This window comes from Littorina saxatilis, linkage group LG2 (assembly GCF_037325665.1).
Source record: "Littorina saxatilis isolate snail1 linkage group LG2, US_GU_Lsax_2.0, whole genome shotgun sequence".
In the NCBI taxonomy this organism is placed as follows: Eukaryota; Metazoa; Mollusca; class Gastropoda; order Littorinimorpha; family Littorinidae; genus Littorina; species Littorina saxatilis.
In genome coordinates, this window is record NC_090246.1 from 7471232 (window position 1) to 7496497 (window position 25266).

General features: G+C 42.6%; 3 protein-coding genes across 3 annotated transcripts; 1 reads left to right on the forward strand and 2 right to left on the reverse strand.

Moving 5' to 3' along the window:
• The first annotated feature begins 19243 nt into the window (after nt 1–19243).
• Nucleotides 19244–21029, forward strand: LOC138958091 (putative nuclease HARBI1). The gene has a single exon (XM_070329151.1). It carries the CDS (start codon nt 19674–19676, stop codon nt 20967–20969), a length of 1296 nt encoding a protein of 431 aa, XP_070185252.1. The 5' UTR covers nt 19244–19673; the 3' UTR covers nt 20970–21029.
• A 1137-nt stretch (nt 21030–22166) lies between these two features.
• LOC138960486 (uncharacterized) lies at nt 22167–23944 on the reverse strand. Its single transcript, XM_070332391.1, has 2 exons — nt 22713–23944; nt 22167–22502 (listed from the first exon to the last, which is right to left on the reverse strand). Exons 1-2 carry the CDS (start codon nt 23061–23063, stop codon nt 22167–22169), a joined length of 687 nt encoding a protein of 228 aa, XP_070188492.1. The 5' UTR covers nt 23064–23944.
• Nucleotides 23125–23580, reverse strand: LOC138960487 (uncharacterized). Its single transcript, XM_070332392.1, has one exon. The coding sequence runs from the start codon at nt 23578–23580 to the stop codon at nt 23125–23127; it is 456 nt and encodes a 151-aa protein (XP_070188493.1).
• Nucleotides 23945–25266: the final 1322 nt, after the last annotated feature.

Here is a 25266-nt window from a genome sequence, read left to right on the forward strand (position 1 = left end):
CCATCGATCATGCTGCAGGATAATATTGTTAGCAAACCGCTGTCCAGGTCTTCGCCAGATCCGGACACGCCCATCGCCAGGTTCCAGGCAAAAGCGCTTCTCGTCCGAAAAAATAACCCTCCGCCAGTCCTGATGGCGCCAGTGGACATGCTGCTGGGTCCAGGCTAGACGATCCAGGCGATGCTGAACTGTCAAGACAGGACGTCAAGCAGGACGCCGATTTACCAGGTTCTGCCCACCAAGGAGTCGGCGTAGAGTTCTGGCTCTGACGGGTTGTCCATGCACCCCAAATGTGTTACGGGCTCTGTTGGCGGCAGTTTCGAATGCATCTCGCTGGTGTTGATGGACAAAATGGCGATCTTGTCGGGCTGTTGTTACCCGGGGTCTGCCACGTCCTGGTAAGTCGCCGGTACTGTTAGTGGCATGAAAACGTTGCTGCAGGCGATAAACCGTGGTGACATTTACTCCAAATGCCCTAGCAACTTGCTGAACTGATTGTCTGGCATCAAGTCTCCCGATCGCCTGTTGGCGCTGATCTGGTGATAGTCTCGGCATCGCGTCTGTGTCGCAGAAAAGAATCTTGTAACAGTTTTGTGAGTACGGTGCAGCTTGCCTGAACACTCTGAACACGAAAAGCTGCTTTTCCACATTGTGCATGTGCTGAAAGTGGTCCCCATGACGGTTTGGGATCCCCGTCAACAAGACCTCACGTGTTACCCAGATAACGGCAAACACGGTTCTGACAAGATAAGACCGCTAAAACAACACGTGCAGAACATGCTAGTATCATTATTTTCTTTTTATTTCAAGTCCATAAAGGTTTAATTAACGTAGGGCCTATCCTTTATTTGCGTTTCTTTTGCCTCCTAGTTTAAATTGACGTATTCAATGGATGGTTAATCCGTGTTTAGATCCGCGTTCCTTTGCTCGTTTGTTCGATTGTTCAGTTAAAGTGTTAACCTGCTCGCTTGAGTGTGTGTGTGTGTGTGTGTGTGTGTGTGTGTGTGTGTGTGTGTGTGTGTGTGTGTGTGTGTGTGTGTGTGTGTGTGTGTGTGTGTGTGTGTGTGTGTGTGTTTAAACTCGTTCCACCGGTGTCCAGCAAAGAGGGGTTGCCTCTGCCGGAGTGTGCAACATGTGCATGTGTTGGATTGAGAGCAACGTTCCCATAGACTAACAACATACATTTACATGACAGCACCCGTGCATATTTGCAGCTTCAGAGAAACATCGCCAGACAGACAGACAGACAGACAGACAGCCACACAGACAGACAGACACACACACACACATAGACATACACACACACAGGCATACACACACACAAACACACACATACACGCACGCACACACACACATACACACACGCACGCAATCACACACACACACACACACACACACACACACACACACACACACACACACTCACACACCCAACACAGAGGCCTACACACGGACACACATTATGCAGACAGACAAACAAACAGACTGGCTGGAAGACAGACAGACGGGCGCGTACGTGTTCACACACACACACACACACACACACACACACACACACACACACACACATGCGCGCGCGACACACACTTTTGTTTTTACTGTCCTTTGTCTTCTATAATTGATATTCAAGAAAGGACATGTTTTTCCAAAAGTCCCCTTTTAATATCTCTTCCACTTGCGTGTTCGCTGTATTCACTGTCATCGTGTTGACAACCTCACCGACTTTAGCGCACGCAGGCACGTCCAGCCGTGTCATGAAAATGAACAAAAGGTGTTGATCTGTTTGAATTAAGCCGCCATAAGAAATACTCAGCTCCGTTTGCACAAAGAAACAAAAACGTCTTTACAGAAGTTGGTTTAGAAACGCTGTTCTGTCTTAGAACAAGAATGTTGCGTGACCATAATATTCAAAATGGAGATTGATTTTTTTCTGTCAGGAAAGCTTTCACTTCAATCAATCTAACACTCTGTGCAGAAGAATGCCTCCATTGCTGATTGCAGTTCATGTTATATCCTGTTTTGTCTCCAGGCGAAACATTGAAAAGACTGCTTTAATCGTGTCTGATGTTATTCACTAGAACCAGTTCGAAAGACTCTACGTCTGAGTTTGCCAGATTGAAAATACGGACCTTCATTTGTAAACCATTCGTATCACAGTCTTGGATCGAGGAGTGAGGCTATCCCGTCACTTGAACACATACCATAAGTCAACAACTTGGGTGCTTTGTGTGTCATAATTATTTGATGAATTACACTATTGTCAATCTGCAAAATCAAATCATACAAAAGCCCCAGTTTGTACTGGGAGTACTCAGGATGTTGAGTTTTGGTATTTGTCCAAGGGGAGGTATAATCTTACTCTTGTTGCCTTGTCATCTTCATGCAATCTATGCGTAAGTGTATATGAGTATGCTTGAGTTGTTAATGCGAAAGATTGTGTATGAGTGCGCCTTGAGTCGCCTTGTGGTGAGATATGTGCGCGTTATAAATTCTCGTATTATTATTAATACTATTGTAGGCCTACAAGCCTGCGCAGATAAGCTGAACTGATTTCAATAGCAGGACTTTGCCTTTAAAGGCCATTGCGCGTGATGGCCGTGCATTCAAAAAGAGTCCCATACTTTTTACGTAATTACTTTTCAATTGCAAAAACAAACTAATTGCACTGGAGATCTTTGTAATTTTGGAGATATAAAAATCCCAAGACGGGATTTGTTCTTCCTAAATCTTTATATGTATTCATCAGAGAGAATGACAATGCGTGTACCTGCCGCCAGTTAAAATGAGGACAAAGTATGTTTAGTAATTAACGTAACATTAAATTGCACGGGAGAAAATAACATGACATTTTTTTTTTAAATAACAACAAAAAAGCATTGTAATTCTTCTTCCTCCTCCTTCTCCTCCTCCTCCTCTTCCTCCTCTTCCTCCTCTTCTTCTTCTTCTTCTTCTTATTCTTCTTCTTCTTCTTCTTCTTCTTCTTCTTCTTCTTCTTCTTCTTCTTCTTCTTCTCCTTCTTCTTCTTCTTCTTCTTCTTCTGCAAAATTCCTGGCCAGCGTGTTACGTAACTTGTCGGGAATATTTCCTACTGATCCATTGATAGCGCCTTTCTCTGAACTCAGCATGCCAATGCAAAAAGCGACAACTTATAAGCATATAAAGTGCACACTTAGCAACAGTGAATTCAAAAGTAAAATACAATGCGATGTCTCGTGTTTTGTTTGCTTTTCATTTGAAGCTTCACAAACGAGACAAACATGGATTTGGGTTAACTCTTTGAGCCATGGAATTGCTGTTACCTGAAGCTACCGGGATAGCGCTTGACCTTTCCACACTATTCTATTATTGAATTTGTAAGTCCTCTCTGCAAAATCACGTTTTAATCCCCACTAAAAGCTAAGCCACTTTTCCCCAGATCTTGAGTTGAGAGGGGTTATATAAATAATTTATTTCAGATAATATATATTTTCGGAACAAAAGTTGTGGAGAGAGGGGACATTGACGACAGCAGTCGGTGCAAACAAGTGTGGGTGACGTCATATCTGGCTTTTTTGCAAAAGTTGAGGCGGCACTGTCACACTCTCATGTTTCGATCAAATTAATTACAATTTTGTTAAGCAATCTTGTATAAAGCCCGACATTTGGTATTGAGTTTCAGCTTGGAGGATTAAATATTAATTAATGATTTTGGTCATTAAAAATCCGAACATTCTTATTAATATAACTGTTTAGAATTCGACTCAAAAATATTTTTTTTCTGATTCTGTATCATTTCGTGTTTGAAATAAACATATAGATGTGTTATGTTTGGATGAAAAACAAGCTCAGAAAGTTAAACAGAATACTGCCCTATACTGGCTTGTCACTTTATGATTGTGATCGTGTTACCGCGACCGCGGGGTATGAAACTGACACCGCTATGGAGTATATATTAGTGAACAACTGCAGTGCGGTCAATTTCATTCTGTGAGTTCAAAGGGTTTACTAAATATTGTAATATCGCTTCACGCGACTTCTTTTATAATAGAAATTAAAGTACGTAGCTGACAATAATTATGGCAGCCAAGCGGTTATATATTTAATTAACATCAAAAATGGACAACAGACATGGTGACAATATCTATACATTCTTCTGTTCCTTACTTCCCGCGAAAGCGTGGCTAGATTGAAGTACAGATACGTTCAGAAACTTTGTGTTATATCGGTTTGGAAACATTTTTCTTATTGGTTCTCAATATCATCTCTATAGTTCAACGGACACTTGTCTAAGGAGATGCCACTATTCGTCTGTAGGGCCTACTGTCCGTCTGATCGAACCCTTTCCCTGCAGGTTTTCAGAGCCCGTTCTACAGTTGGTTTAAATACAATTTTAGACAAAACACATGACATGAAACCTTTGACAAAAATGCAGCTAGGACACGAACCCAAGCAAATGCTTATTTTACGTGACAATCGTACAGTTCCCAAGACCCACCTCCCTCAGATCCCATTATTTTCTGCTCTACATTACTTCCTATACGCAGGTTCTCTGCGCATGGTGGTGGGTCGAAAAAGGCTGTTGCCATGCTGACGGTATTTCGAGGACTGTCACAGACGCTAAGTGCAGTTATTGCTAGAGGTCTTGAAGTCGTAGTCGAGGGTGACGCAGTTCGGTAGGGTCAAGCATCGGTCTTGGCATTCCAGTTGCGACGTCACTTTGTTCGATGCAAAGTTGTTACGGTGCAAGCGGCTGTTCCGGTAAATCACGAAGCTTTGCTGCAAGTCCGTACAGCCTGCACAATAGACGTTTTCCGGAAATAACTCTGTCATGATTGTCAAGCGTTTCGGAAGAGTTGCGCCCCCTGCAGGCCAACGCCAGTGAAACAGCAACAACAAAACGCACACATAAACAAGGAACCAAGCAACCAACCAGTAACATTAACACACTGTAATCCTGACTACCTCGAACTCATTGATAGCCAATGACAATACAGAAGACAGAGACATGTTCAAAAGCTGAAGGCAGGTTTCACAATCTTCAATCACAGACTTCCTTTTTTTTCAACAAAATCAATCTTGACAGAGACCTTTGAAATAATGTTTTTATTAAAGCCTTACATCCTCCTGGATGGAATCAAGACAAAAACTTGTATGCAGACGCATTCTTGTCGACATAATGTGATATCTTGTTACAGTACTCTATCAAACAAAGGGATAGACTTAAACAGAATTGGATAACCATTTATTCAAAGAATATTGTCCAGAGGCTTTAATAAATTAAGTAATAACAATGCAAGCAAAATATCATTTTCGAGCTCAGTGAAAAAAGCAGCAAATAAGGACTAATTATGGGAATTCCGTTCTTCTGAACTGCTATTTCGCTGTGATGCACGTCATGAGCATACCTTCAAAAAGTAACAATGTTAATTGCACTCCATTTCTCTTTTTTTTTTAAAGTAGAATCATTGACCAATGAAAATAAAACGATCTTGGGAAAAAAAGTTGCATATTCTTAGAAATAAATACCTGAAAATGTAACCCTACCCTCTAAATGGTGACATCATGACAGCGAAAAAAATACCGAACAAGTCATGTGAAGCGATAATAAAACATTAAGTTGATTTGAAACTAAAAGATCAACATTGGAACCAGGGACGATTCATTAACAATGCTAGTGAGATTTGGCTAGCCGAAAGCAGAAGACCGAGACGGGTTGCCTCTGCGATGCATATGAACAAAAAAGGCGATTTTTCTCATTTGAGCAGATTTTCACACTAAGCATGACATATCTGTTTATACATTGGGATCCAGGAAATCGAAAGGATACAATACAATGACTTTTGAATCTGTAATCAAAAGTGTTATTATTATTTGCAATTTTTAGAATGTTATGTAACAAATTTGATAATACAATTACAATTCTGAACTTACATAACTTGACGAAATGTAAAACAAGTCGCGTGAAGCGATATATAAACCTGTAGTCAATCTATAGGCATCAAATTGAAGGATAAACTCAAAAAAACAGTCATCGGCGAGACTAAATTCAGATAGTTTCGGTTAACCATACCCGAAAACCGTCACGGGTCACACTCGTCTCCGCGAAGCATACTCAACCTGTTTTATTTAATTCTGAACGCGTTTTTAAAGTAAACATTACATATGTATATATATTTTAAATCAGAAAAAGATAAGAAGTACAATGCAGTAATGTTTGAATCTGTAATGAAATATTTGTTATTGATGACAATTTTAATGAGCGAACTTATTCGCTTATTTTCAAGCTACCTAGCTCTAATGCAATATCAAAGTCCCGACTGAGTCAAAGATTACTTGACAGTTCCGTCCCAACTATCACAAAAACGGAAAAGACGTCCTCAAAGACTGTGGCAGAGTACCTTAACGCAGTCCTAGTATATCCACTACAGACTGAACTGTGGCATAGTACCTGGATGCAGTCCCAGTATATCCACTGCAGACTGAACTGTGGCACAGAACCTGGACGCAGTCCCAGTATATCCACTACAGACTGAACTGTGGCATAGTACCTGGACGCAGTCCCAGTATATCCACTACAAACGTAACTGTGACATAGTACCTGGACGCTGTCCCAGTATATCCACTACAGACTGAACTGTGATATAGTACCTGGACGCTGTCCCAGTATATATCCACTACAGGCTGAACTGTGGCATAGTAATTGGACGCTGTGTCAGTATATCTACTACAGACTGAACTGTGGCATAGTACCTGGACGCTGTCCCAGCCCACTGCAGACTGAACCTAAATTGGCACAAGAATCAGAGAGGAAGAGGTAACCTTAGCCAATGGTGAAAAGGAGGTTAACAACAACCAAGGGCTGTTCTCTGATTCTGAGTTTTGCCATTTTCACTTGAACATCAGCGCACACTTTGATCTTTTTTTTAAATCCAAGTTGAGGAGATGCAGACCATCGAGAGTGTTGGCCCTACTTAGAGCAAGATGAGATCATTACACCCTAAAAGTGTGCACAGTTTTAGAGGTCTAGCTTGGAAAACATCAGAGATAACCCCAACGTTAAGCTCTCTACGGACACATGTGAATCCTAATACTCACCATTACATAGGTGAGTCAAAAACACTGCCCTAAAGTTTGGCATTTGGAAAGTTAAAACAAGTTGCGTAAGGCGAAATTACTACATTTAGTCAAGCTGTGGAACTCACAGAATGAAACTGAACGCACTGCATTATTTCACAATGACCGTAGTCCGCCGCTCGTGCAAAAGGCAGTGAAATTAACGAGCCTGTTTAGTGCGGTAGTGGTTGTGCTGTGCTGCATAGCACGCTTTTCTGTACGCTTCGTTTTAATTTTCTGAGCGTGTTTTTAATCCAAACATATCATCTATATATATATATAGGGCTTGTGTGTCTGTCTGTCTGTCTGTCACTTCGCGATGCACGGCCAAAGTTCTCGATGGATCTGCTTCAAATTTGGTGGGCATATTCAGGTAGACCCCGGACACAATCTGGTCGATCAAAATTTTCAACACGTGCTCTAAGCGCGGCGCGGTGAACCGATTTTGGTTTTTCTGTAGATCCATTTCCAGTAACTCTTCCTTATCTTCTCCAGTGTTTTGCGCGTTTATCTTCCTTCCTTTGTGTGGCGTCAATCACGTCAACACGTGCTCTAAGCTTGCGAAGCCGGCGAACCGCCACGCTGCATACTCCGTCTCGCGATCATGCCGGCGAAGCCGGTGCGAACCGCCACGCTGCATACTCCGTCTCGCGATCCACCCGACGAAGCGGGTAATCATCTAGTATCTATATGTTTTTGGAATCAGGAACCGACAAGGAATAAGATGAAAGTGTTTTTAAATCGATTTCGTAAATTTTATTTTAATCATAATTTTTATATTTTTAATTTTCAGAGCTTGTTTTTAATTCGAATATAACATATTTATATGGTTTTGGAATCAGAAAATGATGAAGAATAAAATAAACGTAATTTAGGATCATTTTATACAAAAATAATTGTAATTACAATTTTCAGATTTTTACTGACCAAAGTCATAAATCAGTTTTTAAGCCTCCAAGCTGAAATGCAATACCGAAGTCCGACCTTCGTCGAAGATTGCTTGGCCAACATGTCAATCAATTTGATTGAAAAATGAGGGTGTGACAGTGCCGCCTCAACTTTTACAAAAAAGCCGGATATGACGTCATCAAAGACATTTATCGAAAAAATGAAAAAAATATCTGGGGATATCATTCCCAGGAACTCGCATGTAAAATTTCATAAAAGATCGGTCCTATATGATCGTGACTGGCTGTCTTTCCAAGTTAGAACGTTTTCAATCTGCTGTCTGACGTCATCAAAGTGTTGAAAAACGTACGGCGATGTCCATAAAACTCTCACTTGACCACAACATTCACAATGCCGTGCATTCAAGGATTGAAAAAAACACGGGCATTGATCAGACACAGTCATTGAATGTTGTTATTTTACACATGAATCTGCTTAACATTTGGTAAGAAATGACCGTCAATCTAGTAGTGCCGGGCGGTCGTGAGAATTCAAGGTTTTCAGAGACAGACAGTAAATAACGTGTTCTGAAATAAACACATGCCGAAAAATTCTTTTGTCAGCCAGTTGATCATCTGCCTGACAACGGATAGGAAGTGTAAAATTGGTCGCATCATGACAATTTGCTGTGTATGGCGGTTATAACAGACGATTTGTCTGCAGGGCGGTCGTGAGAAAAAATGAGACGGACACCTTGCCCGAGTGACAAAATGATCAAGCGCAAGTAGAATAAGCCGTAGTTAGCCTTTCAAAACCATTTCATGTCGTGATTTGATGGAAATTCCTACTTATTAAAAGCATTTTACGTCCAAACCTTTTGACAGCCATTCAAACTGAACAGATTTGTAATTAATGTTTTTGAGACGGACACATTTAGAAAAAAGACCGTTTACTTCGCATGCGATTGTATCGAATAAATATAAACACATTCATTGGTTTTTTTTAACTAAGTGTGTTCATCTATCTCTGTTCTTTGGTTTCTAATGTACTTTTAACTGGATTTCTTTGTGTGTTTTTGTACTGGTGCCTTTGTCTATTGCAATGTGGCTAAAAAGGGAAATCGTGTCCGTCTCATTTCTCACGACCGACCTACCTCTTTCGCAGGTGGGGAATACAAACTTGACTTGAATTCGATCAAAGTTTATTTTTCATATGTAAATTCCGAGGACATTCGACATAGACCAGTGAAAATTCACGACTAAACAAAACGAAACGTTTTATTTAATATCAAAGTCAGGGACATACCCGACTTTGAAGACTGTGAAACCTGTCTGAATGCGTTCTTATTTTGACGCTCTATCAGCACCACGAGCGTAAACAAAACAACAACACATCAACGACAGCAAATAATACAACAACAAAACACACACACACACACACACACACACACACACACACACACACACACACACACACACACACTGTTACACGACACTTGAGATTGCCACAAGTTCTCAAATGTCGTATAGTTGTGTTCTTTTATTCTACGTCGCCCGTCTTCGCAGCAGCAGAAAACAACTCGTCAAATTAAGTTCGAGGATTTATTTAGCATTCCATACATACAACTGCACATCGTAGCAGAACTCAAAGTAGAAGCCTTTTTACATACAAATTGCGCTGGCCTATATAGCAAATACTCAATCTCGAGAATATTCCAGACCGAACATGATACAACTACATTATACGAGCCGTCCACAGCGACATTCTCTGTGACGTACATCAAAAGCGCCGACGCACTTAATCCGAGCAAACGCCACGAACCCACGGCTCAAAACAACGTGGTAAACAACTTGTTTTGACAGGACTAGAAAGTTCACCTGCATTCTCGTCCAAACATAAATATTGTGTTTACAAAATATAATATCGGTACTTTCCCACAAAGTACAAATACGTCAACTACATGCAACACACAAAACTGAACCAAAGTTCAGCAACGACAGCGTTTCCTAACATTCACACACACACACACACACACACACACACACACACACACACACACACACACACACACACACACACACACACACACACACACACACACACACACACAAAACCAAGCAACCTGTTTCGTTTACACAGAAATAGTCTATCATTCGAACTCATGATATTTATAGCCAATGACAATAGAGAAGATAAATTAAGTTCGTAAAAGGTCAATGCGTTCCCACGTTGATGTTTTATCGATACAGCTAGCACAAAAAACAACAACACATACAAACAACAACAAAACGCATAAAACAACCAACAAACCAACTTGCCAACCAACCAACCGATCAACCAACCTTCAGTAACATTACCACACACAACGCACAAACACAGGTATGGACACATCCGGTAAGTTGATGCAGACTTGAACAACAGAGAGTTGAAATGACTCAACCAAATGTGAATTCGTCTGTCTTCAGTGAGTTGACCAAGATGACTTACCAGCATGGCAAGTCTGGAGGCTGACGGAGTAGAAGTAGCCAGGGGTACGCAGACACTGACCGGCAAAACACTCCGCATTCGTCTCGCTGCAGTCAGCGTTGTTCGCGCATGGGCTGGTCAGCCAAGTGGAATCTGAAATTAAAGATGATTTTCAGGTGTTTTTGGTTTCTGTGATAATGACGGTACTAGTTCTGGAATGTACGCTCTCTCTCTCTAAGTCTCTCCTTCTGTAAGTTCTCTCTTTGCGTATACACTCATGTACACACACACACACACACACACACACACATACACACACATACACACCAACACACACATACACATACACACCCACACATACACACACACACACATACACACCAACACACACACACACACATGCACACACACTCTCACACACACGCCTCTTACTTTTGTTAAAGGCACAGTAAGCCTCCCGTAAACCATCACAGAGGTCCCCGAGCGTCTAAATACAGTAAAAGCATACTTCCATTTGAACGCTCACCGAACGGGAACATCCTGGCTGCTTTCTGTCGAGCGTGAGACATTGTCCAAGAATTTATTTTCGTGGACTTGGCCCTGAAGAACAATGGCGCCTCGTTTTTGCGCTAGACCTAACTTTTAAAATCTAAATAATAAATTGACAGCTTGTTACACAAACATTCTTTAATCATAAAAGAATTCGTTTTTCATCAAGACAAGATCAGAACAATTCGAAGTTGTGAAAGTTTAAAAAAAGAAAAGCCCGGAAGCAGGGTCACGCAAGGGTCGTAGCAGACGACGGCCCGGTTTATCAGTGCAAATCGCCGTTCCTCTCAACAGTCAAAAGCCATCGCTAGAGTTCTTGTGAACCACAGCCGTTGTTTCGTGCATAAAAAACGTGCTATTGTAGATAAGCTCACGTCGAGTCGCATTCAAATGACTAACTATGACGACTGCATTGTGAAAAGGGGGAAAACTGGATCACACGGGTTCACGATGGCTCAGGGGTAAGATAAACCACGCAAAAATAAATTCTTTGAAAATTGTTCGCTCTTTACGGAGGGCACCTAGGATGTTCTCAATTGGTGAGTGTTTAAATGAAAGGGTGTTTGTACTGTGTGTAAAAGCCTGACCGTATCTGTGATGGTTTACGGGAGGCTTACTGTGCCTTTAATCGCTCAGACCTACAAGCAGAATGACCCTAAAGCAGCAGAGCTGTTTTCTTGTAGTAAAGCTTTGTTGTAGGGCTTCTGATTCCTGTTGACGTCACGGCTTGGGAATGGCCTCTACACGTCACAGGGTCTGACGACATTTTCGTAAAGGTAAAACAGGCGCAGTTCACATCCATAGCGCACACGTTTGCACACTCTGTTCTCGATTTCGATGCGACAATCCAGATGAGGTTTTTGTCAAAAATTGGATCAGTTTTGGATGGCTGCTGAATCCAAAATGTGTATCGAAAAACTGTCAAAGGTTAGCGCCGGAACATAATACTTCCGGAGATCATTTATCGCTAAGAAATGTGCCAAACGAGCTGAAAACTATGACCTTGTCAAAAGTAAAGTAAAGGTCAGCTTCCATACTTTTTTCATTCATTTTTGCAGTCTATTTTCTTCTGGGTGCTACCTACCAAACTCGGAAAGTGAAAATCGGTGACAGCGCGATGAGGCTTTGTCAGATTGTGTTCGGAACTTAAAGATCATGCAGTTACAAATATCAGTACCAAGTAAAAACCCAAGTCACAAAGACTGCACCTTTAAACCTTTCTCAATAGTTCTACTATCAGTTTGGTAATCTATATAAGGCATGGAAAAAGAGTAAGAAAGTGTTGTCCATGGACCCTTTAAACATGAAAAGTGGGGACCCCGGGACCCCCCTGGACGGGCGTCCGTGAGGAGCCCTGCTGAAGTTATATTAGTTATCATGGATACCTTCGGTACTGTATCCAAAAGAGAGATGGGGAGAGAGAAAGAGACATAGGGACAGAGAGAGAGACAGAGGGAGACAGACAAGGAGAGAGAGAGAGAGAGGGAGACAGAAAAGGAGAGAGAGAGGGAGACAGACAGACAGACAGACAGGCAGAAAGACAGACAGACGGACAGACAGACGGACAGACAGACAGACAGACAGGTAGGCAGGACAGGACAGAACGGACAGACAGACATGCAGACAGACAGACAGACAGACGGACATACAGGCAGACATACAGACAGACAGGCAGACGGACGTACGGCAGACAAAGATACAGAGAGAAATAACAGATGTACAGAGAGAGAGAGAGACAAAGAGAGTTTTTTCGCAATCTACATTCTCTGTCTCAGCCCTCCCACAGCTTTGCACACATGAAAGGACAAAATCAATGCAAACTATCTACTTTCCCTGCGTCACTCATTCACCAAAGTAATTATGTCTTTCATTATACGCCGTTGCATGTAAGATGATTGCTAGATTTGTGTGCATGCAATACCAGATGAACGTGCGAGCCACGAAGCGTTGACTTCGTTCCAGTTACTTGGACAGTATTGAAGTTGTTGAAACATTCTCTTCTGAAAGAAAAAGGGTAAGTATGAAATAGCATATCGTGTTCTATGGATTCTGAAAAGGCATGGGCATTGTCTTGACATATTTTAACGTAGAGCTTGTGTCGCAATCAAAATTTGCTAGACGAAGCCTTCTCTTCCCAAAAGAGGTACGTATGATACAGCATTTTGTTCAATGTCGTGTGATGAATGCAATGGCATGCCGATATTTTAAAACTACATTAAACATACATCTGTGTTTTAACAAAGAGCATAGCGTGCACGCTTTGACAGCCGGACATATACCTTTTGAATCATAATGCAGCTTCCTTTTAACTATAGACGATACGTTAGCCTGGTTGTAACTTACAAAGTAACGTTCCATGGTTGATGTGAAGAGATACACTTCTTTCTCAAAACTCTTTGCATAAAATAGCCTTGGGGATACACTTACGAAGAAACAATAAAACCTTTATAATACGCCATCATTGGTATTGTGACATCGCCTGGAACTTTGTTTCGCTTTTGATACGATCTTGAACTTCGATTCGGTTTTGACATCAGAGATTTCACCCAGGATAAGATGATCAGGAAGAAAAGTCTGTTTCTTAAAGGTAGGAGCTACCTTAACATACCCCGTTGTTCTCTTGAAGTCATTTGACTACAACATTCATGAACAGAACTGTGTGTGTTAACATTTGGTGTGGATTTGCTTCGATGTATGTAGAATACATGTAATTGTGTATGATCAAAAGCAAATTTGCTTTTAGATTGACTCAGTAAATATTATTAATAAAAATAGAAGCAAAGCGATGAATTGAAACATGTTAGTTCACGGTTGGCAAGATAATTTCAAATCTTTTGCAGAAATGTTTCAGACATTCTGACAGATGTTTTGTTAAAAAACAGTTACAGAAATAAGAAAACTCCAGTTGTCATACATGTTGTACCCACAAAGTCAACATTTGTATCACTTTACCTTTTTTTTTTCCTCGAGCTTATCCTTTCAAAAGAAACATATATCAGAATGTTTGAAACATTTCTCTAAAAGTTCAAATCATTCTGATGAATAGTTTTGAAAATATCTTGTCATCCGTGAAGTAACATGTTTCAATTCATCGCTTTGCTTATTTTTTATTTGATAATTTTTACTAAGTCAATCTAAAAGCATTTTCTTTTTTTATCATACCCTATTATTCTACATATACTGAGCAAATTCACACCAGCATTTAACACAAACTGTTTTGTTTCATGAATGTTGTGGTCAAATGACTTCAAGAGAAAAACTAAACAGACGGTAAAGAAGTTAGATAAATTATTGAACATTTAAGTAAAGAAGAAACTAAACATCTAAATAACTAACCTGAAATGTAAAAGGGAAAAAGGTGTAATAGTTGATTGAAAATGAAATAAAACACCAGTTAATACACACACAAAAAAGGAGACATGATGACGGAAGGAACAATAAGAAAGTGAATGAGCCAAGTAAACATTTATATATCAATAACTGAGAGAGAGAGAGAGAGAGAGAGAGAGAGAGAAAGAAATGAAGAAATAGCATGGAAAAAGTGTGCGTGTGAGTGTATAGGCCGGATGCGATTAAATACGTGTGTTGTTTTGTGTGAGAGTATGGATGTGAGTATAGCTATGAGCGTGTAGGTATGAGAGTGTCAGTAAGCAAAAGAAGAAAATGTTAACAATAACAATAACAACAAGAAATTCCTCCGAGGTAGGAAAAACACCCCCGTCAAAGGGAAATAACCTTCTCAGTTGGTGGCAGTGACTGAGTGAGAATGGTTATTTCCCTTTGACCATTAAGATGTCCCTCTATAAGTCCTTGTATAATTTTAATCCACCAATAACTCCCTAACCGTGTTAATTTTTGTAAGGACCGTCTCAGGAATGTATAGAACCTGTTCACCAAGTTTGGTGACGATCGGTCCGTTCATTCTTGAGATCTATATGCGAACACAAACACACAAACACACAAACAAACAAACAAACAAACACATCGACCGAAACCTATACACACCCCTATACTGGGGGTGTAATAACAGCACTTTATTGTCCATTAAAATATTACATAAAAATGGAAATGTACGCCAAACAAATGTCAATCTGCGAGTGAACGACTATTTTCCATTAACGGTGCAGTACACTTTAGACAGAGAGTGAGAGGTGAGAGGAGGGGAATAGAGAGAGGGGGGCGGGGCATGGAGGGAGAGAGAGAGGGTGAGCAAGAGGAGACTGAGGGAAAGAGAGAGGGGGGATATGGATGGGGTGGGAAGGAATAGAGAGGGAGGGCGCGAAGAGGAAGAGTGAGAGACAGAGGGGGGGAGGGATAGAGGGAGAGAGGGAGAGAGAGGGAGAGAGAGAGAGGGAGAGAGAGAGAGAAAGAAGGAGAAGTAATTGTAAAAGGAAAAAGAATGTCCAGTATAAAAACAATATCCATTTTGCGTGTAACTGAAAAAACATATTGTATAACAAATTCCAAACAAGCACGCAGACGGAAGAGAAAGAAAACAAATAAAAACAAAAACCCTTCCGAAATAGTACTTGCTGATGGGACAACAAAAAAGTAAGTCTGATCTCCTTAAAAGAGAAGAAGAAAGAAAGAAAAAAAAATCTTACCAACTATTAAAGGTACTGAACTTGTCAAATCCAGGTGCACGGAGCCCCTGGGGTTTTTAGTCATACCTCAGGCAGCTAGCCGTTAGAAGAACTACCAAGTTTCATTGACTTGCACCCAAAGAGTCAAGAACTGCGATTTTTTTACGAATTAATTTCGTACTCGGACCCGGCTGCTCTTGACCTATTTTTGGATCTAAATTTAGATCAGGTAGATCACCACATCATGCACAAAAAGACACGTCACTAGCAAACTATGTCAGACATCATCATGAGTTTGTGTAAAACAAAATGGAGGCCGGAATCACTCAGTTGAATCGAACTCCGACAAAACACCACGTAATAACTAGGTTAATTTATGCACTCGCGTGAACAAGAAACTGTCGAGCTTCACAGATGTCGTCGTTGGGTAGTTTTGGGTTTGTTTTACTACCATAGGAGGATTTTTGAACTGTAAATGCACTCAGCTGCAACAAAAACGCAAAACGAAGGCTGTGAGCTGCACTGTGCCTTTAACATTCACACATCATTAAAATGGCAAGTAGTCAACCAGTTTGCCAGTCATATAGTAAAGTTATGATTTAACCGAGCGACCAAAGAAATAAAGCAGAAATAAGCACTCTATTTTCAGTGTTTCATTTGTTTTGGCTGTCGAATAACTAACACAAACGCAGTTTTTTTTCAATAATTGCTTTGATCAATGCACATGGCTAGTCGCCGAATCCATGTGGTCTAAAGACTTTTTTGTGTGCTTACTTTCTACAGTGGTAAACGGGTTTGGCACTGGGATTTCAACAACCAATGCGACTGGAAACCAACATGTTTGGGATGGCAAACAATAGACAGCTTCGACAGCAAACGGGTCTGCTCATCTTAGTGGTCAGCCTAATGTCATGGTCAAGTAAGCACTCCAGTTTAATTGTGTGTGTTGCTTTGAATATGAGCGCTCTGTATTTAGAAGTCTTTCATATTTAATGACCTGCGCTTTGAAATGTGTTGGTGTATTTAGTTTGGTATAACAGTACATTTAGTGTGCAAAGACATGGATTTAAATTATTGTTTTGTGAATTGGAATTAAACTTAGAAACAGTCAATGCAGCCTTTGTGTTTATTTTAATTCTTCCTGCCTTTTACAGCTTTTGACGGGGCTAACACCAGTCTTCTTCAAAATGGCAAAACAAGACTGCTAGGCACAACAGCTGAACCAAATTAATTTAAATGGGTAGACAATGAGTTGTTCTTCAATTTGAGATCAAAAACGGGGTCACGCTTTCTTATTTTGATATTTTGTGTATTTTAGTGTTTGCACATTTGTTTTTGCGAATTTGATTTTCGGGGGTGTCCTTGGTCTCCGGTCCACTGCATAAACACTAATTCATGAAAAATAAAACTCTTTATTTTATACGGTAGTGGAATGAATTACCTTTCTGGCAATATACTTGGTTTTAATATAACTGGCCTCATCACAAAGATGAAAAGTTTTTTTTATTTATTTTTTATTTTTTTGTGAAATTTCTGTCGCCAGATGCCAGCAGTGGGCGAGAGTTCTACCTGGTGTTCATGCAACACTACGTCTTTGCTGAGCCTGGGCTACCCGAGTTGACCGTGTCTTTTAGCAACCCCAACCCAGCCGTGGTTCGGGTATGTACAACGTTGTGGTCATAAACAGATACGCAGATACACTTACTAAATGACCGACCGACCGACCGACCGACCGACAGACAGACAGACAGTTAGACAGAAGGACAAACAGACAGACAGACAGACAGGTAGACAGACAGACAAACAGACACATGGTGATGGTGTTTACAAATGCAACGACGACGACGACAACGACGATGACGATTATGAAGATGTTGATGATGACAGCGACGAGAACGATACTAATGATGATGATGATGATGATGATGATGATGATGATGATGATGATGACGATGACGATGGAGGAGAAAGGAGAGGACGAGGAGGAGGAGGAGAAGAAAAGGAGGAGGAGCAAGACGACGACGACGACGGAATTACTATAGATTCATTTCTGACTGAGTATATTTCATCCCCATGAATACGAAGTACGAAAAAAACATGAAAATAAACTACCTACGTATTTTGTTCTGGAGACTGATACTCTTTTTTGTTTACCGCTACTGTTTAACTGCAAGCAATGGGCGGTTCTGGTGGGGTTATGCCCCCTCTTTCTTTCGGCTGGTAACTGGCGCCACCTCGCGGCAAGATCACACGAGAAAGGGACAAAAACTTGCATTGGTCCCAAATAGCATATCGGTTTGGTAACAGTTCGTGTGTAAGTCGTGCATTTTATACGGTAAACAGACAATGGTCGGTTTTGGTGAGGTTATGCCCCTTCTTTCTTTCGGCTGGTAACTGGCGCCACCTCGCAGCAAGATCACAGGAGTTGTCTCGCGTTATCACCCCAGAAGCGCTCATTATATGTCCCTTGCAGGTAGGAGTGGATTTTGTAGGCCTGGTCCATCCGGAGATCAGAGAGTCATTGGCTGCCTGGCAATCGCTGACCATCACGCTACCTCACGATGTCCTTCTGGACAGTGACGCCGTGAAATACACCAAGTATCTCTACATCACCAGCGGTGACGACATCTTCGTGCAGTCCAACGCTGACTATGAAGACAAAACGATGCGATCGGCTTATGGGTGAGTTATTGATGGCCGCAGGAGCGGTCATCTATTGGAATGCATTCGGAGAGGTGACATGTTTCGTTTGTTATTAGTTACCATTCTCACGAGATCAGTTACAGTTTTTTTCTCTCTCTCTCTCTCTGTATGTATGTCTTTGTCTGTGTCTCCCTCTGAGTCTCTCCGCTTCTGTCTTTCTATGTCTGTCTCTGTCTTCGTGTATGTGTGTGTGTCTCTCTCTCGCTCTCGCTCTCGCGCGCTCTCTCTCTCTCTCTCTCTCTCTCTCTCTCTCTCTCTCTCTCTCTCTCTCTCTCTCTCTCTCTCTCTCTCTCTCTCTCTCTCTCTCTCTCTCTCTCTCTTTTGTTAAACATTTTGTACTCGTGTTAAAGGATGTGTAGCTGATCGGAGCAACTTTATTCCCAAATGAAAGGTATAACTATGTCAATGTAATTTTGTAATTTTTGAGTTCTCCTCATGTAATTCCTTAAATGCATATTGTGTTGCATTCCATACAATGTATTTCTGTATTTTATATGATTGAATTTATATTTTTAATGTGCGTCTGTCTTTATGTGTTGTATAAAGGACAGCACTTTGGTCTTCAATCTTTGGGTTATAGCTTTCAGTGGAGAAGACGCCAACATGAAATTGCACTATGCTCTACTATTTATTGTCCTTGTCTATCGGACACGAAGAAGGGAAGCTACAATCGCCCCAGACCATACATACTCTTTGTTTCTTGAGCCTGGACCATTGAGACGGTTACCTCATAGATCTGTTCATTCTTCAGTTTGTCGGTGTCAAAAAATATACCCCCATTCCACACAGCCGTTCTAGGTCCCATTTCCGTACCAACCAAGGACTGCTGCCACGACAATGGAACGCTGCGCAAACGGCCGTTTTTGGCATCTTTCAGCAGCGTCTATTAGTCTGACCATAGTGGCAGCCGTCCTTGGTCGGTAAGGGAACGGGACCTAGAACGGATGAATGGTATTACCCCCATTCCACTGAGCCGTTCTCGCTTACGTTCTTGTTACGATCAAGGTCGGCTGACACAACAATCGAACGCTACGAAAACGGTCATTTTTGACGTATTTGCGCTCCAATAACATTCTGTTAACGATCGTAACGATGCCGTACAGTTCGCATACCGACCATAGAGCGTATCCATGGCGATTCAACACCGTTCTCTAACGTTGTCATTCCGATTATGCACCGTTCAAAGTGATCCGATACCGTTCGATTACCGAGTCAACCACTCTTGTACCGTTGTACACAGATCTCTTCCGTTCTATTAACAACCCTACAACGACTGTAGCGTGCAGATAACGTTCCATTCGCGTTCTGTTACCGTTTATTGTAAGGATTTGCCAAGTTCTATAAAAGCAGAGACCAATTCTATCAATATGCAGTTGCTTGCTAGACATCAAGATGGAAGGAGATCAGTTCTTTTTCTTCTTGCTGATGCAGCACAATAACTTGCATTTACGCCAGCTTGCCCTTGTACAAGAACTGATGAGGAGAAGAAGACGAAGACCCCCAGCATTTTGGGTGAGACCATGGCTGACTGCCCAAAGGAGACTGATGTACGGACACTTTCATTGTCTCATGAGAGAGCTAAGGATAGAAGACACCGCATCCTTCTTCAACTTCATGCGAATGGAGCCCCAGATGTTCGATGAGTTGGTTGACAGACTGTCTCCTAGGATCACTCTGCAGGATACCAACTGTAGAAAAGCCCTGGAGCCCGGCCTCAAGGTTGCTGTTACCCTGAGACACCTGGCCTCTGGTGACCGCTACCCCAGCCTCTCATACGCCTTCAGAGTTTCACGTCACACGATTGCCAAGTTTCTTCCACTGGTCTGTCAAGCGATAGTGGACGAATACAAGGATGAGGTCATAGCATGTCCAACCACCGCAGAGGAATGGCAAGCCATTGCTGATGAATTTGAGAGAAAATGGAACGTCCCTCACGCTGTCGGTGCCCTTGATGGGAAACATGTGGCTATTCGGAAGCCTCCCCAGTCTGGAAGCCTCTATTACAATTATAAAGGCTTCTTCTCCTTGGTGATGCTGGCCCTGGTCGACGCCGACTACAACTTCATTTGGGTTGACGTAGGAGCCATGGGACACATGTCAGATGCACAGATCTACAGCAATGCTTCCGAAGTAAAAGAGTGCTTCGAGGATGGGACCATCAATTTGCCACCGCCTCAGCCAATGACCAACGATGATAGGCCTATTCCCTACTTCATGCTCGCCGACGACGCGTTCGCCTTGCGAACGTACCTCATGAAACCATACAGCAAACGTGGTATGACTGATGCAGAACTCATCACCAACTACAGAATATCCAGAGGCCGCAGAGTTGTGGAGAATGCATTTGGCATTTTGGCCAGCAGGTGGCAAGTTCTCCACACCACGTTACAACAACATCCAAAGGTGGCAACAAGTGTGGTGGAAGCTGCAGTGTGTCTTCACAACCTCATGAGGATGAGATACCCAAGACTTCAAAATGCTGAACTGGACATAGAGGATGCAGCCCACAACATCGTGCCTGGAGATTGGAGGAGACGTGCCCCAATGCATGGACTGTATCGGGTCCGTGGAGCAAACCAAGCTTCCACCGAGGCGAAAAGGCAACGGGAGTATCTGAGACTGTACTTCAACAGCCCTGCTGGAGCTGTCCCTTGGCAACAGGACATGATTCGCGTCAGGCGCCAGTAACTCTGTCCACTTCTTCGGGGGCTTTTCCGCTAAAATGCCCCCACCCACATTTTCTCAAGAGAATAGAAGCGTCTGGTTGCATTTCGATCTATAGGGGCTTTATTTATTTTATGTCGCACTTGTTGTACCAACACACCAATTGCATGTGACCTTCACCTATTAGTTCTAACCTCTGTGAAACATGGGTTCCACGCAGAACTTGGAATTGAAGTCTCTTGTGAAACCCCAAATCACCACACATAATCGGCTTTTTTTTATTGTTTTATATTTTTATTGTTATTTAATTATCATTACTATTTTTTTTTTAGGGGAGGGGTCGTGGGGGTGGTGGTGTGCGGGGGCTTTTTGGCTGCTCATTGCTTAGAGCCGAGTTAAGTTATTACAAATCTGTAAAATCCTTAATAGCGGACAAAGCCTACGGAAAAGCAATCGTTTTATTTCTGTCCGTTGAGACTGTAAAGGCACGTCACGTGACAAGGGCAAGCAGACGAAACAACAAGAACATTTATTAGCGGACTTTAGATCGCTCAGCGAAACTTTGATGGCAGTGATCTTTTTCGTATCCAGTGCGCTATGAGTATGACACACCTTTATGAACCCTACTTCGCCAGAACAGTTGCTGACGAAATGCATGTCATCCGTTTATGGGAAGTAGAGTTCTTCTCGATGGAGCATCGGATACGAAAAAGATCACTGCCACCAACGTTTCGCTGAGCGATCTAAAGTCCGCTAATAAATGTTCTTGTTGTTTCGTCTGTTTGCCCTTGTCACGTGACGTGCATTTACAGTCTCAACGGACAGAAATAAAACGACTGCTTTTCCGTAGGCTTTGTAGGATGGAGATTATTAAGCCAATGGCTTATTTTACCAATCTGTCCTTCGCATATTCACGCAGGCACGCACACATTCGTTCACGAGAGAGAGAGAGAGAGAGAGAGAGAGAGAGAGAGAGAGAGAGAGAGAGAGAGAGAGAGAGAGAGAGAGAGAGAGAGAGAGGGAGGGAGGGAGAGAGAGACAGACAGACAGACAGACAGACAGAGCCGTAATTTATAGAATTGTATTTATTTCAAATACAAACAACTCTTCAAATTGTCAAAGCACTGGTCAACCAAAATATAGTGAGGGCGTGAGGACTATAACATGAACTGAACTGAATAATCAACAATAACTGCAAAGTGAACTGAATCGTCTTCAATCTCAGTCAGTGTCCTCATCCTCTTCCGGTTCATTGTCGTCCAAGTGCCGAATGAAGCTGGACACGTTCAGGTTGACGGTGGACAGGTTCATGGGCGCAGGAGCGGGTGCGTCTTGGCTGACCGGGGTGGACATTCCTGGCGTCCATGTTGTTGAAGGCGCTGGCCGTGACGTCTGGCTCTGCAAAGGCTGCTTGTTGACCCAGTTCGCATCCTGGGATTTCCACACAGTGGTAGCATGGACAGGCTGGGCTGGCCACTGGTTCGGGGGTGGCTGCCACTGCGAGCTGACGTACTGCTCAGAGCTCTGGAAAGGCTGGGGGGTAGTGTACTGCTGGTACTGGAAAGCAATATATTTCAATTCTTTAGCAACAATCTACAATTACTTAAAACCGGCAAAAATGACACAAATCTCTCTCTCTCTCTCTCTCTCTCTCTCTCTCTCTCTCTCTCTCTCTCTCTCTCTCTCTCTCTCTCTCTCTCTCTCTCTCTCTCTCCACATACACTCACACATAAACATGATACATGCACGAGTATAAGTAATGCATACCTGAGGCTGGTACTGATGAGTGACATGATGCTGGGGAACCTGCTGCTGGACGTTTTGCGGGTGGACGTTGTGCTGCTGCCCATTACGGCGGTCAGTTTCGTCGATGGCTGCCCTGAGAGTCGCGTGAATTTCACACGATACCTTTCGGTAGACGTCGTGGGGCAGCGTGTATATCACCGATGCAAAGTAGTCGCATTCGCTGCGCCTCACCGGGTCACCTTGGTTCCGCTGGACGAACTCCTTAGTAAGGAGCAGCAGCTGGTTTTGGTCTGCTTCCGTCTGGCGAACCTTGTCCTCCAGGTTTTCTTTTTTTTTTGCTGCATACCGACGATCCAGCTTCAGAGTTGACATCACAGGGCGGGGTTACAGATTCCTTGCTGGTGCTTGGCTCTTCTTCACCTGGGGGAATGTCCTAGGGCGAGCAGGTTTTCTGTTTGAACGAGACCATGGGTTTTGCTGTGCGACGGTCGGCGATAAAGGGCTTCAGGAAGCTCATCTGTGAGCTAATCCATCGGTCACGGTCGCTGAGGTTACTGGCGCCCGATCCAGATTTTCTTGAGCCCTTCAGCAGTTTTCCGTACCTGGTACGAAGGGAGTCGTACCAGACTTCTAAGTCGGCCTTGTCACGGTCCATCCTGGCTGCCTGCTCGTTCCATGCTTTTTCTCTCAAGTGTTTGTTGTGATAAAGTTTTTTCTTTTTGTCATATAGAAACTGGTTTTCTCTGAGGAACTCCAACATCAAGTCCTCTTCATCTTCTGTGAGGTTCGGTCGAAAACGCGGCTTTTTGGTGGCAATGGTCTCTTGAACAGTTGGGCTATCTGCAGATTCCACCTGCGTAATCTTCTTCTTCTTCCCTTTGGGTGGCATGTTTCTTCTTTCTTTGGTTGTTTCTTGATTGAGAGGCACACCGACTGTGATATGGATTATGCAACGACTTATTATATACAGACCTACCCGCGTCGTCTGGAGATCGGTGGAGGAGCTCTAATGGAATGGTTTGCACGGTATTAGAACGTAAATGGAATGCAACAACAACGTTAGGATCAGCTCAGGTCGTTTCGGGATCGGTATAGGAACTGTATGGAGCGGTACGAACGGTTCTAGAACGCTACGATGACGCACTGAGAACGCTAGTGACGTCACTTCCGATGCGATAACGTTGTGTTACCGCTCCTTTACGTTCCATTAACGATCTGAAAGTTCCGTTACCGATGTGTTTAGGTTCCGTTACCGCTCATTTTTATGACAACTCAGTGTGTCAGAGCGCTACCGTTGCGTTACCGTTGTTTTAAGTTCCTTTAACGATCCAAGCGTTCCGTTACCGATGGGTTGAGGTTCCATTATCGTTCATTCTGATCGGGAGGGGAACGGCTAAAAATGTGAACGTGCAGCCGGCCCAAACTCAGCCGTCCCTACCGACCCTACCGACCCTACCGTTCAAAGCAGTTCCGTTAACGATCAGTTACGTTCATTGCGGTTCTCTCCCGATCCCTCCCGTGCCCGCACCGTTCCTAGGTCGGTACGGGAACGGGACCTAGAACGGTTGTGTGGAAAGGGGGTATAAGACTCGACCACTTGGCTTATGGTAGAGAAAGATGGAAGATCTCTGGATATAATTGAAGAGGAGTAGTCTTCCTTTTAGAAAATGTGAACTCTGCCTTGCAGATTAGAAATGTGTGCTGTCGGGGCTGGGTAAAGGGAGTGGAGGGTAAGGGGGTGGGGGTGGGTAAGCGAGGGGTAAGAGAGACGAAAGAGAAAACTGGACAGGAAAAAGCCACTGCCTGAAGTATTCAATAAAGCCACACACACAAAAAAAGAAAATACCACATATGCAGGTTTTCAATTCATATTTTTGCAAAGTATCTGCACAAGCATGTGTGCCTCTGTGAGTATGTTCGTGGCTGCTTTCATGGGGTGCCTGTATCCTCAGGAATTTGAGTATTTCTTTTATCTCTCTTTTTCTGACACTGTTGATTTAACGTCATTTTTACAGGACAGTTTTTTTTTCCTTTCAGTTATAAGTTGTTGTAAAACCTTATTGTTTTACGACAAGTAGAGCTCGTTCACCAGTAGCAAAGACTCACTCAGTCCGTCAGTGTGCCTGAGTGTGTGTGATGGGGAGGGGGGGGGGGGGCTCTCCCGTGACCGGCCAAATTCAACATGTGCCCGTACAATACCGCTTCTTTTATGAAAACATTACTTCGGCCATGTTGATTTTAATCAACCAATTTTCTTGTGTTAATTTTCATTTGCCAGTTCAAATTCAGGCATGGATGGACATTCCCATGGAAATGATTCGACTAGCCATCTAAGATCTCTCTAAGCTCTCATATAAGATAAGACCATCCCTTCATTTGGGTGCACGCTAAACATCAGTAGTAAATTGATTTCCCAACAGGCAATTGTGACATATTGAATTCATTAAAATCAAACCGCTTTCGCTCTAGCTTTCCTCAGACTGGCAATGTTTCCTCCCTTTGGCTATATGCCTTACGGTTTACGACGATTTCTTACAAACTTTGTTCTGCTACAAATTAAGGCCTGAACAGGATT

Bases quoted from the DNA above. Each gene is read 5' to 3' on its own strand.
- LOC138958091 (XM_070329151.1), top strand. From the start codon at position 19,674: ATGGAAGGAGATCAGTTCTTTTTCTTCTTGCTGATGCAGCACAATAAC.
- LOC138960487 (XM_070332392.1), bottom strand. From the start codon at position 23,580: ATGCCACCCAAAGGGAAGAAGAAGAAGATTACGCAGGTGGAATCTGCA.
- LOC138960486 (XM_070332391.1), bottom strand. From the start codon at position 23,063: ATGTCAACTCTGAAGCTGGATCGTCGGTATGCAGCAAAAAAAAAAGAA. The intron at 22,503-22,712 runs GTATGCATTACT...ATTGCTTTCCAG, and splicing joins CTCATCAGTACCAGCCTCAG to TACCAGCAGTACACTACCCC.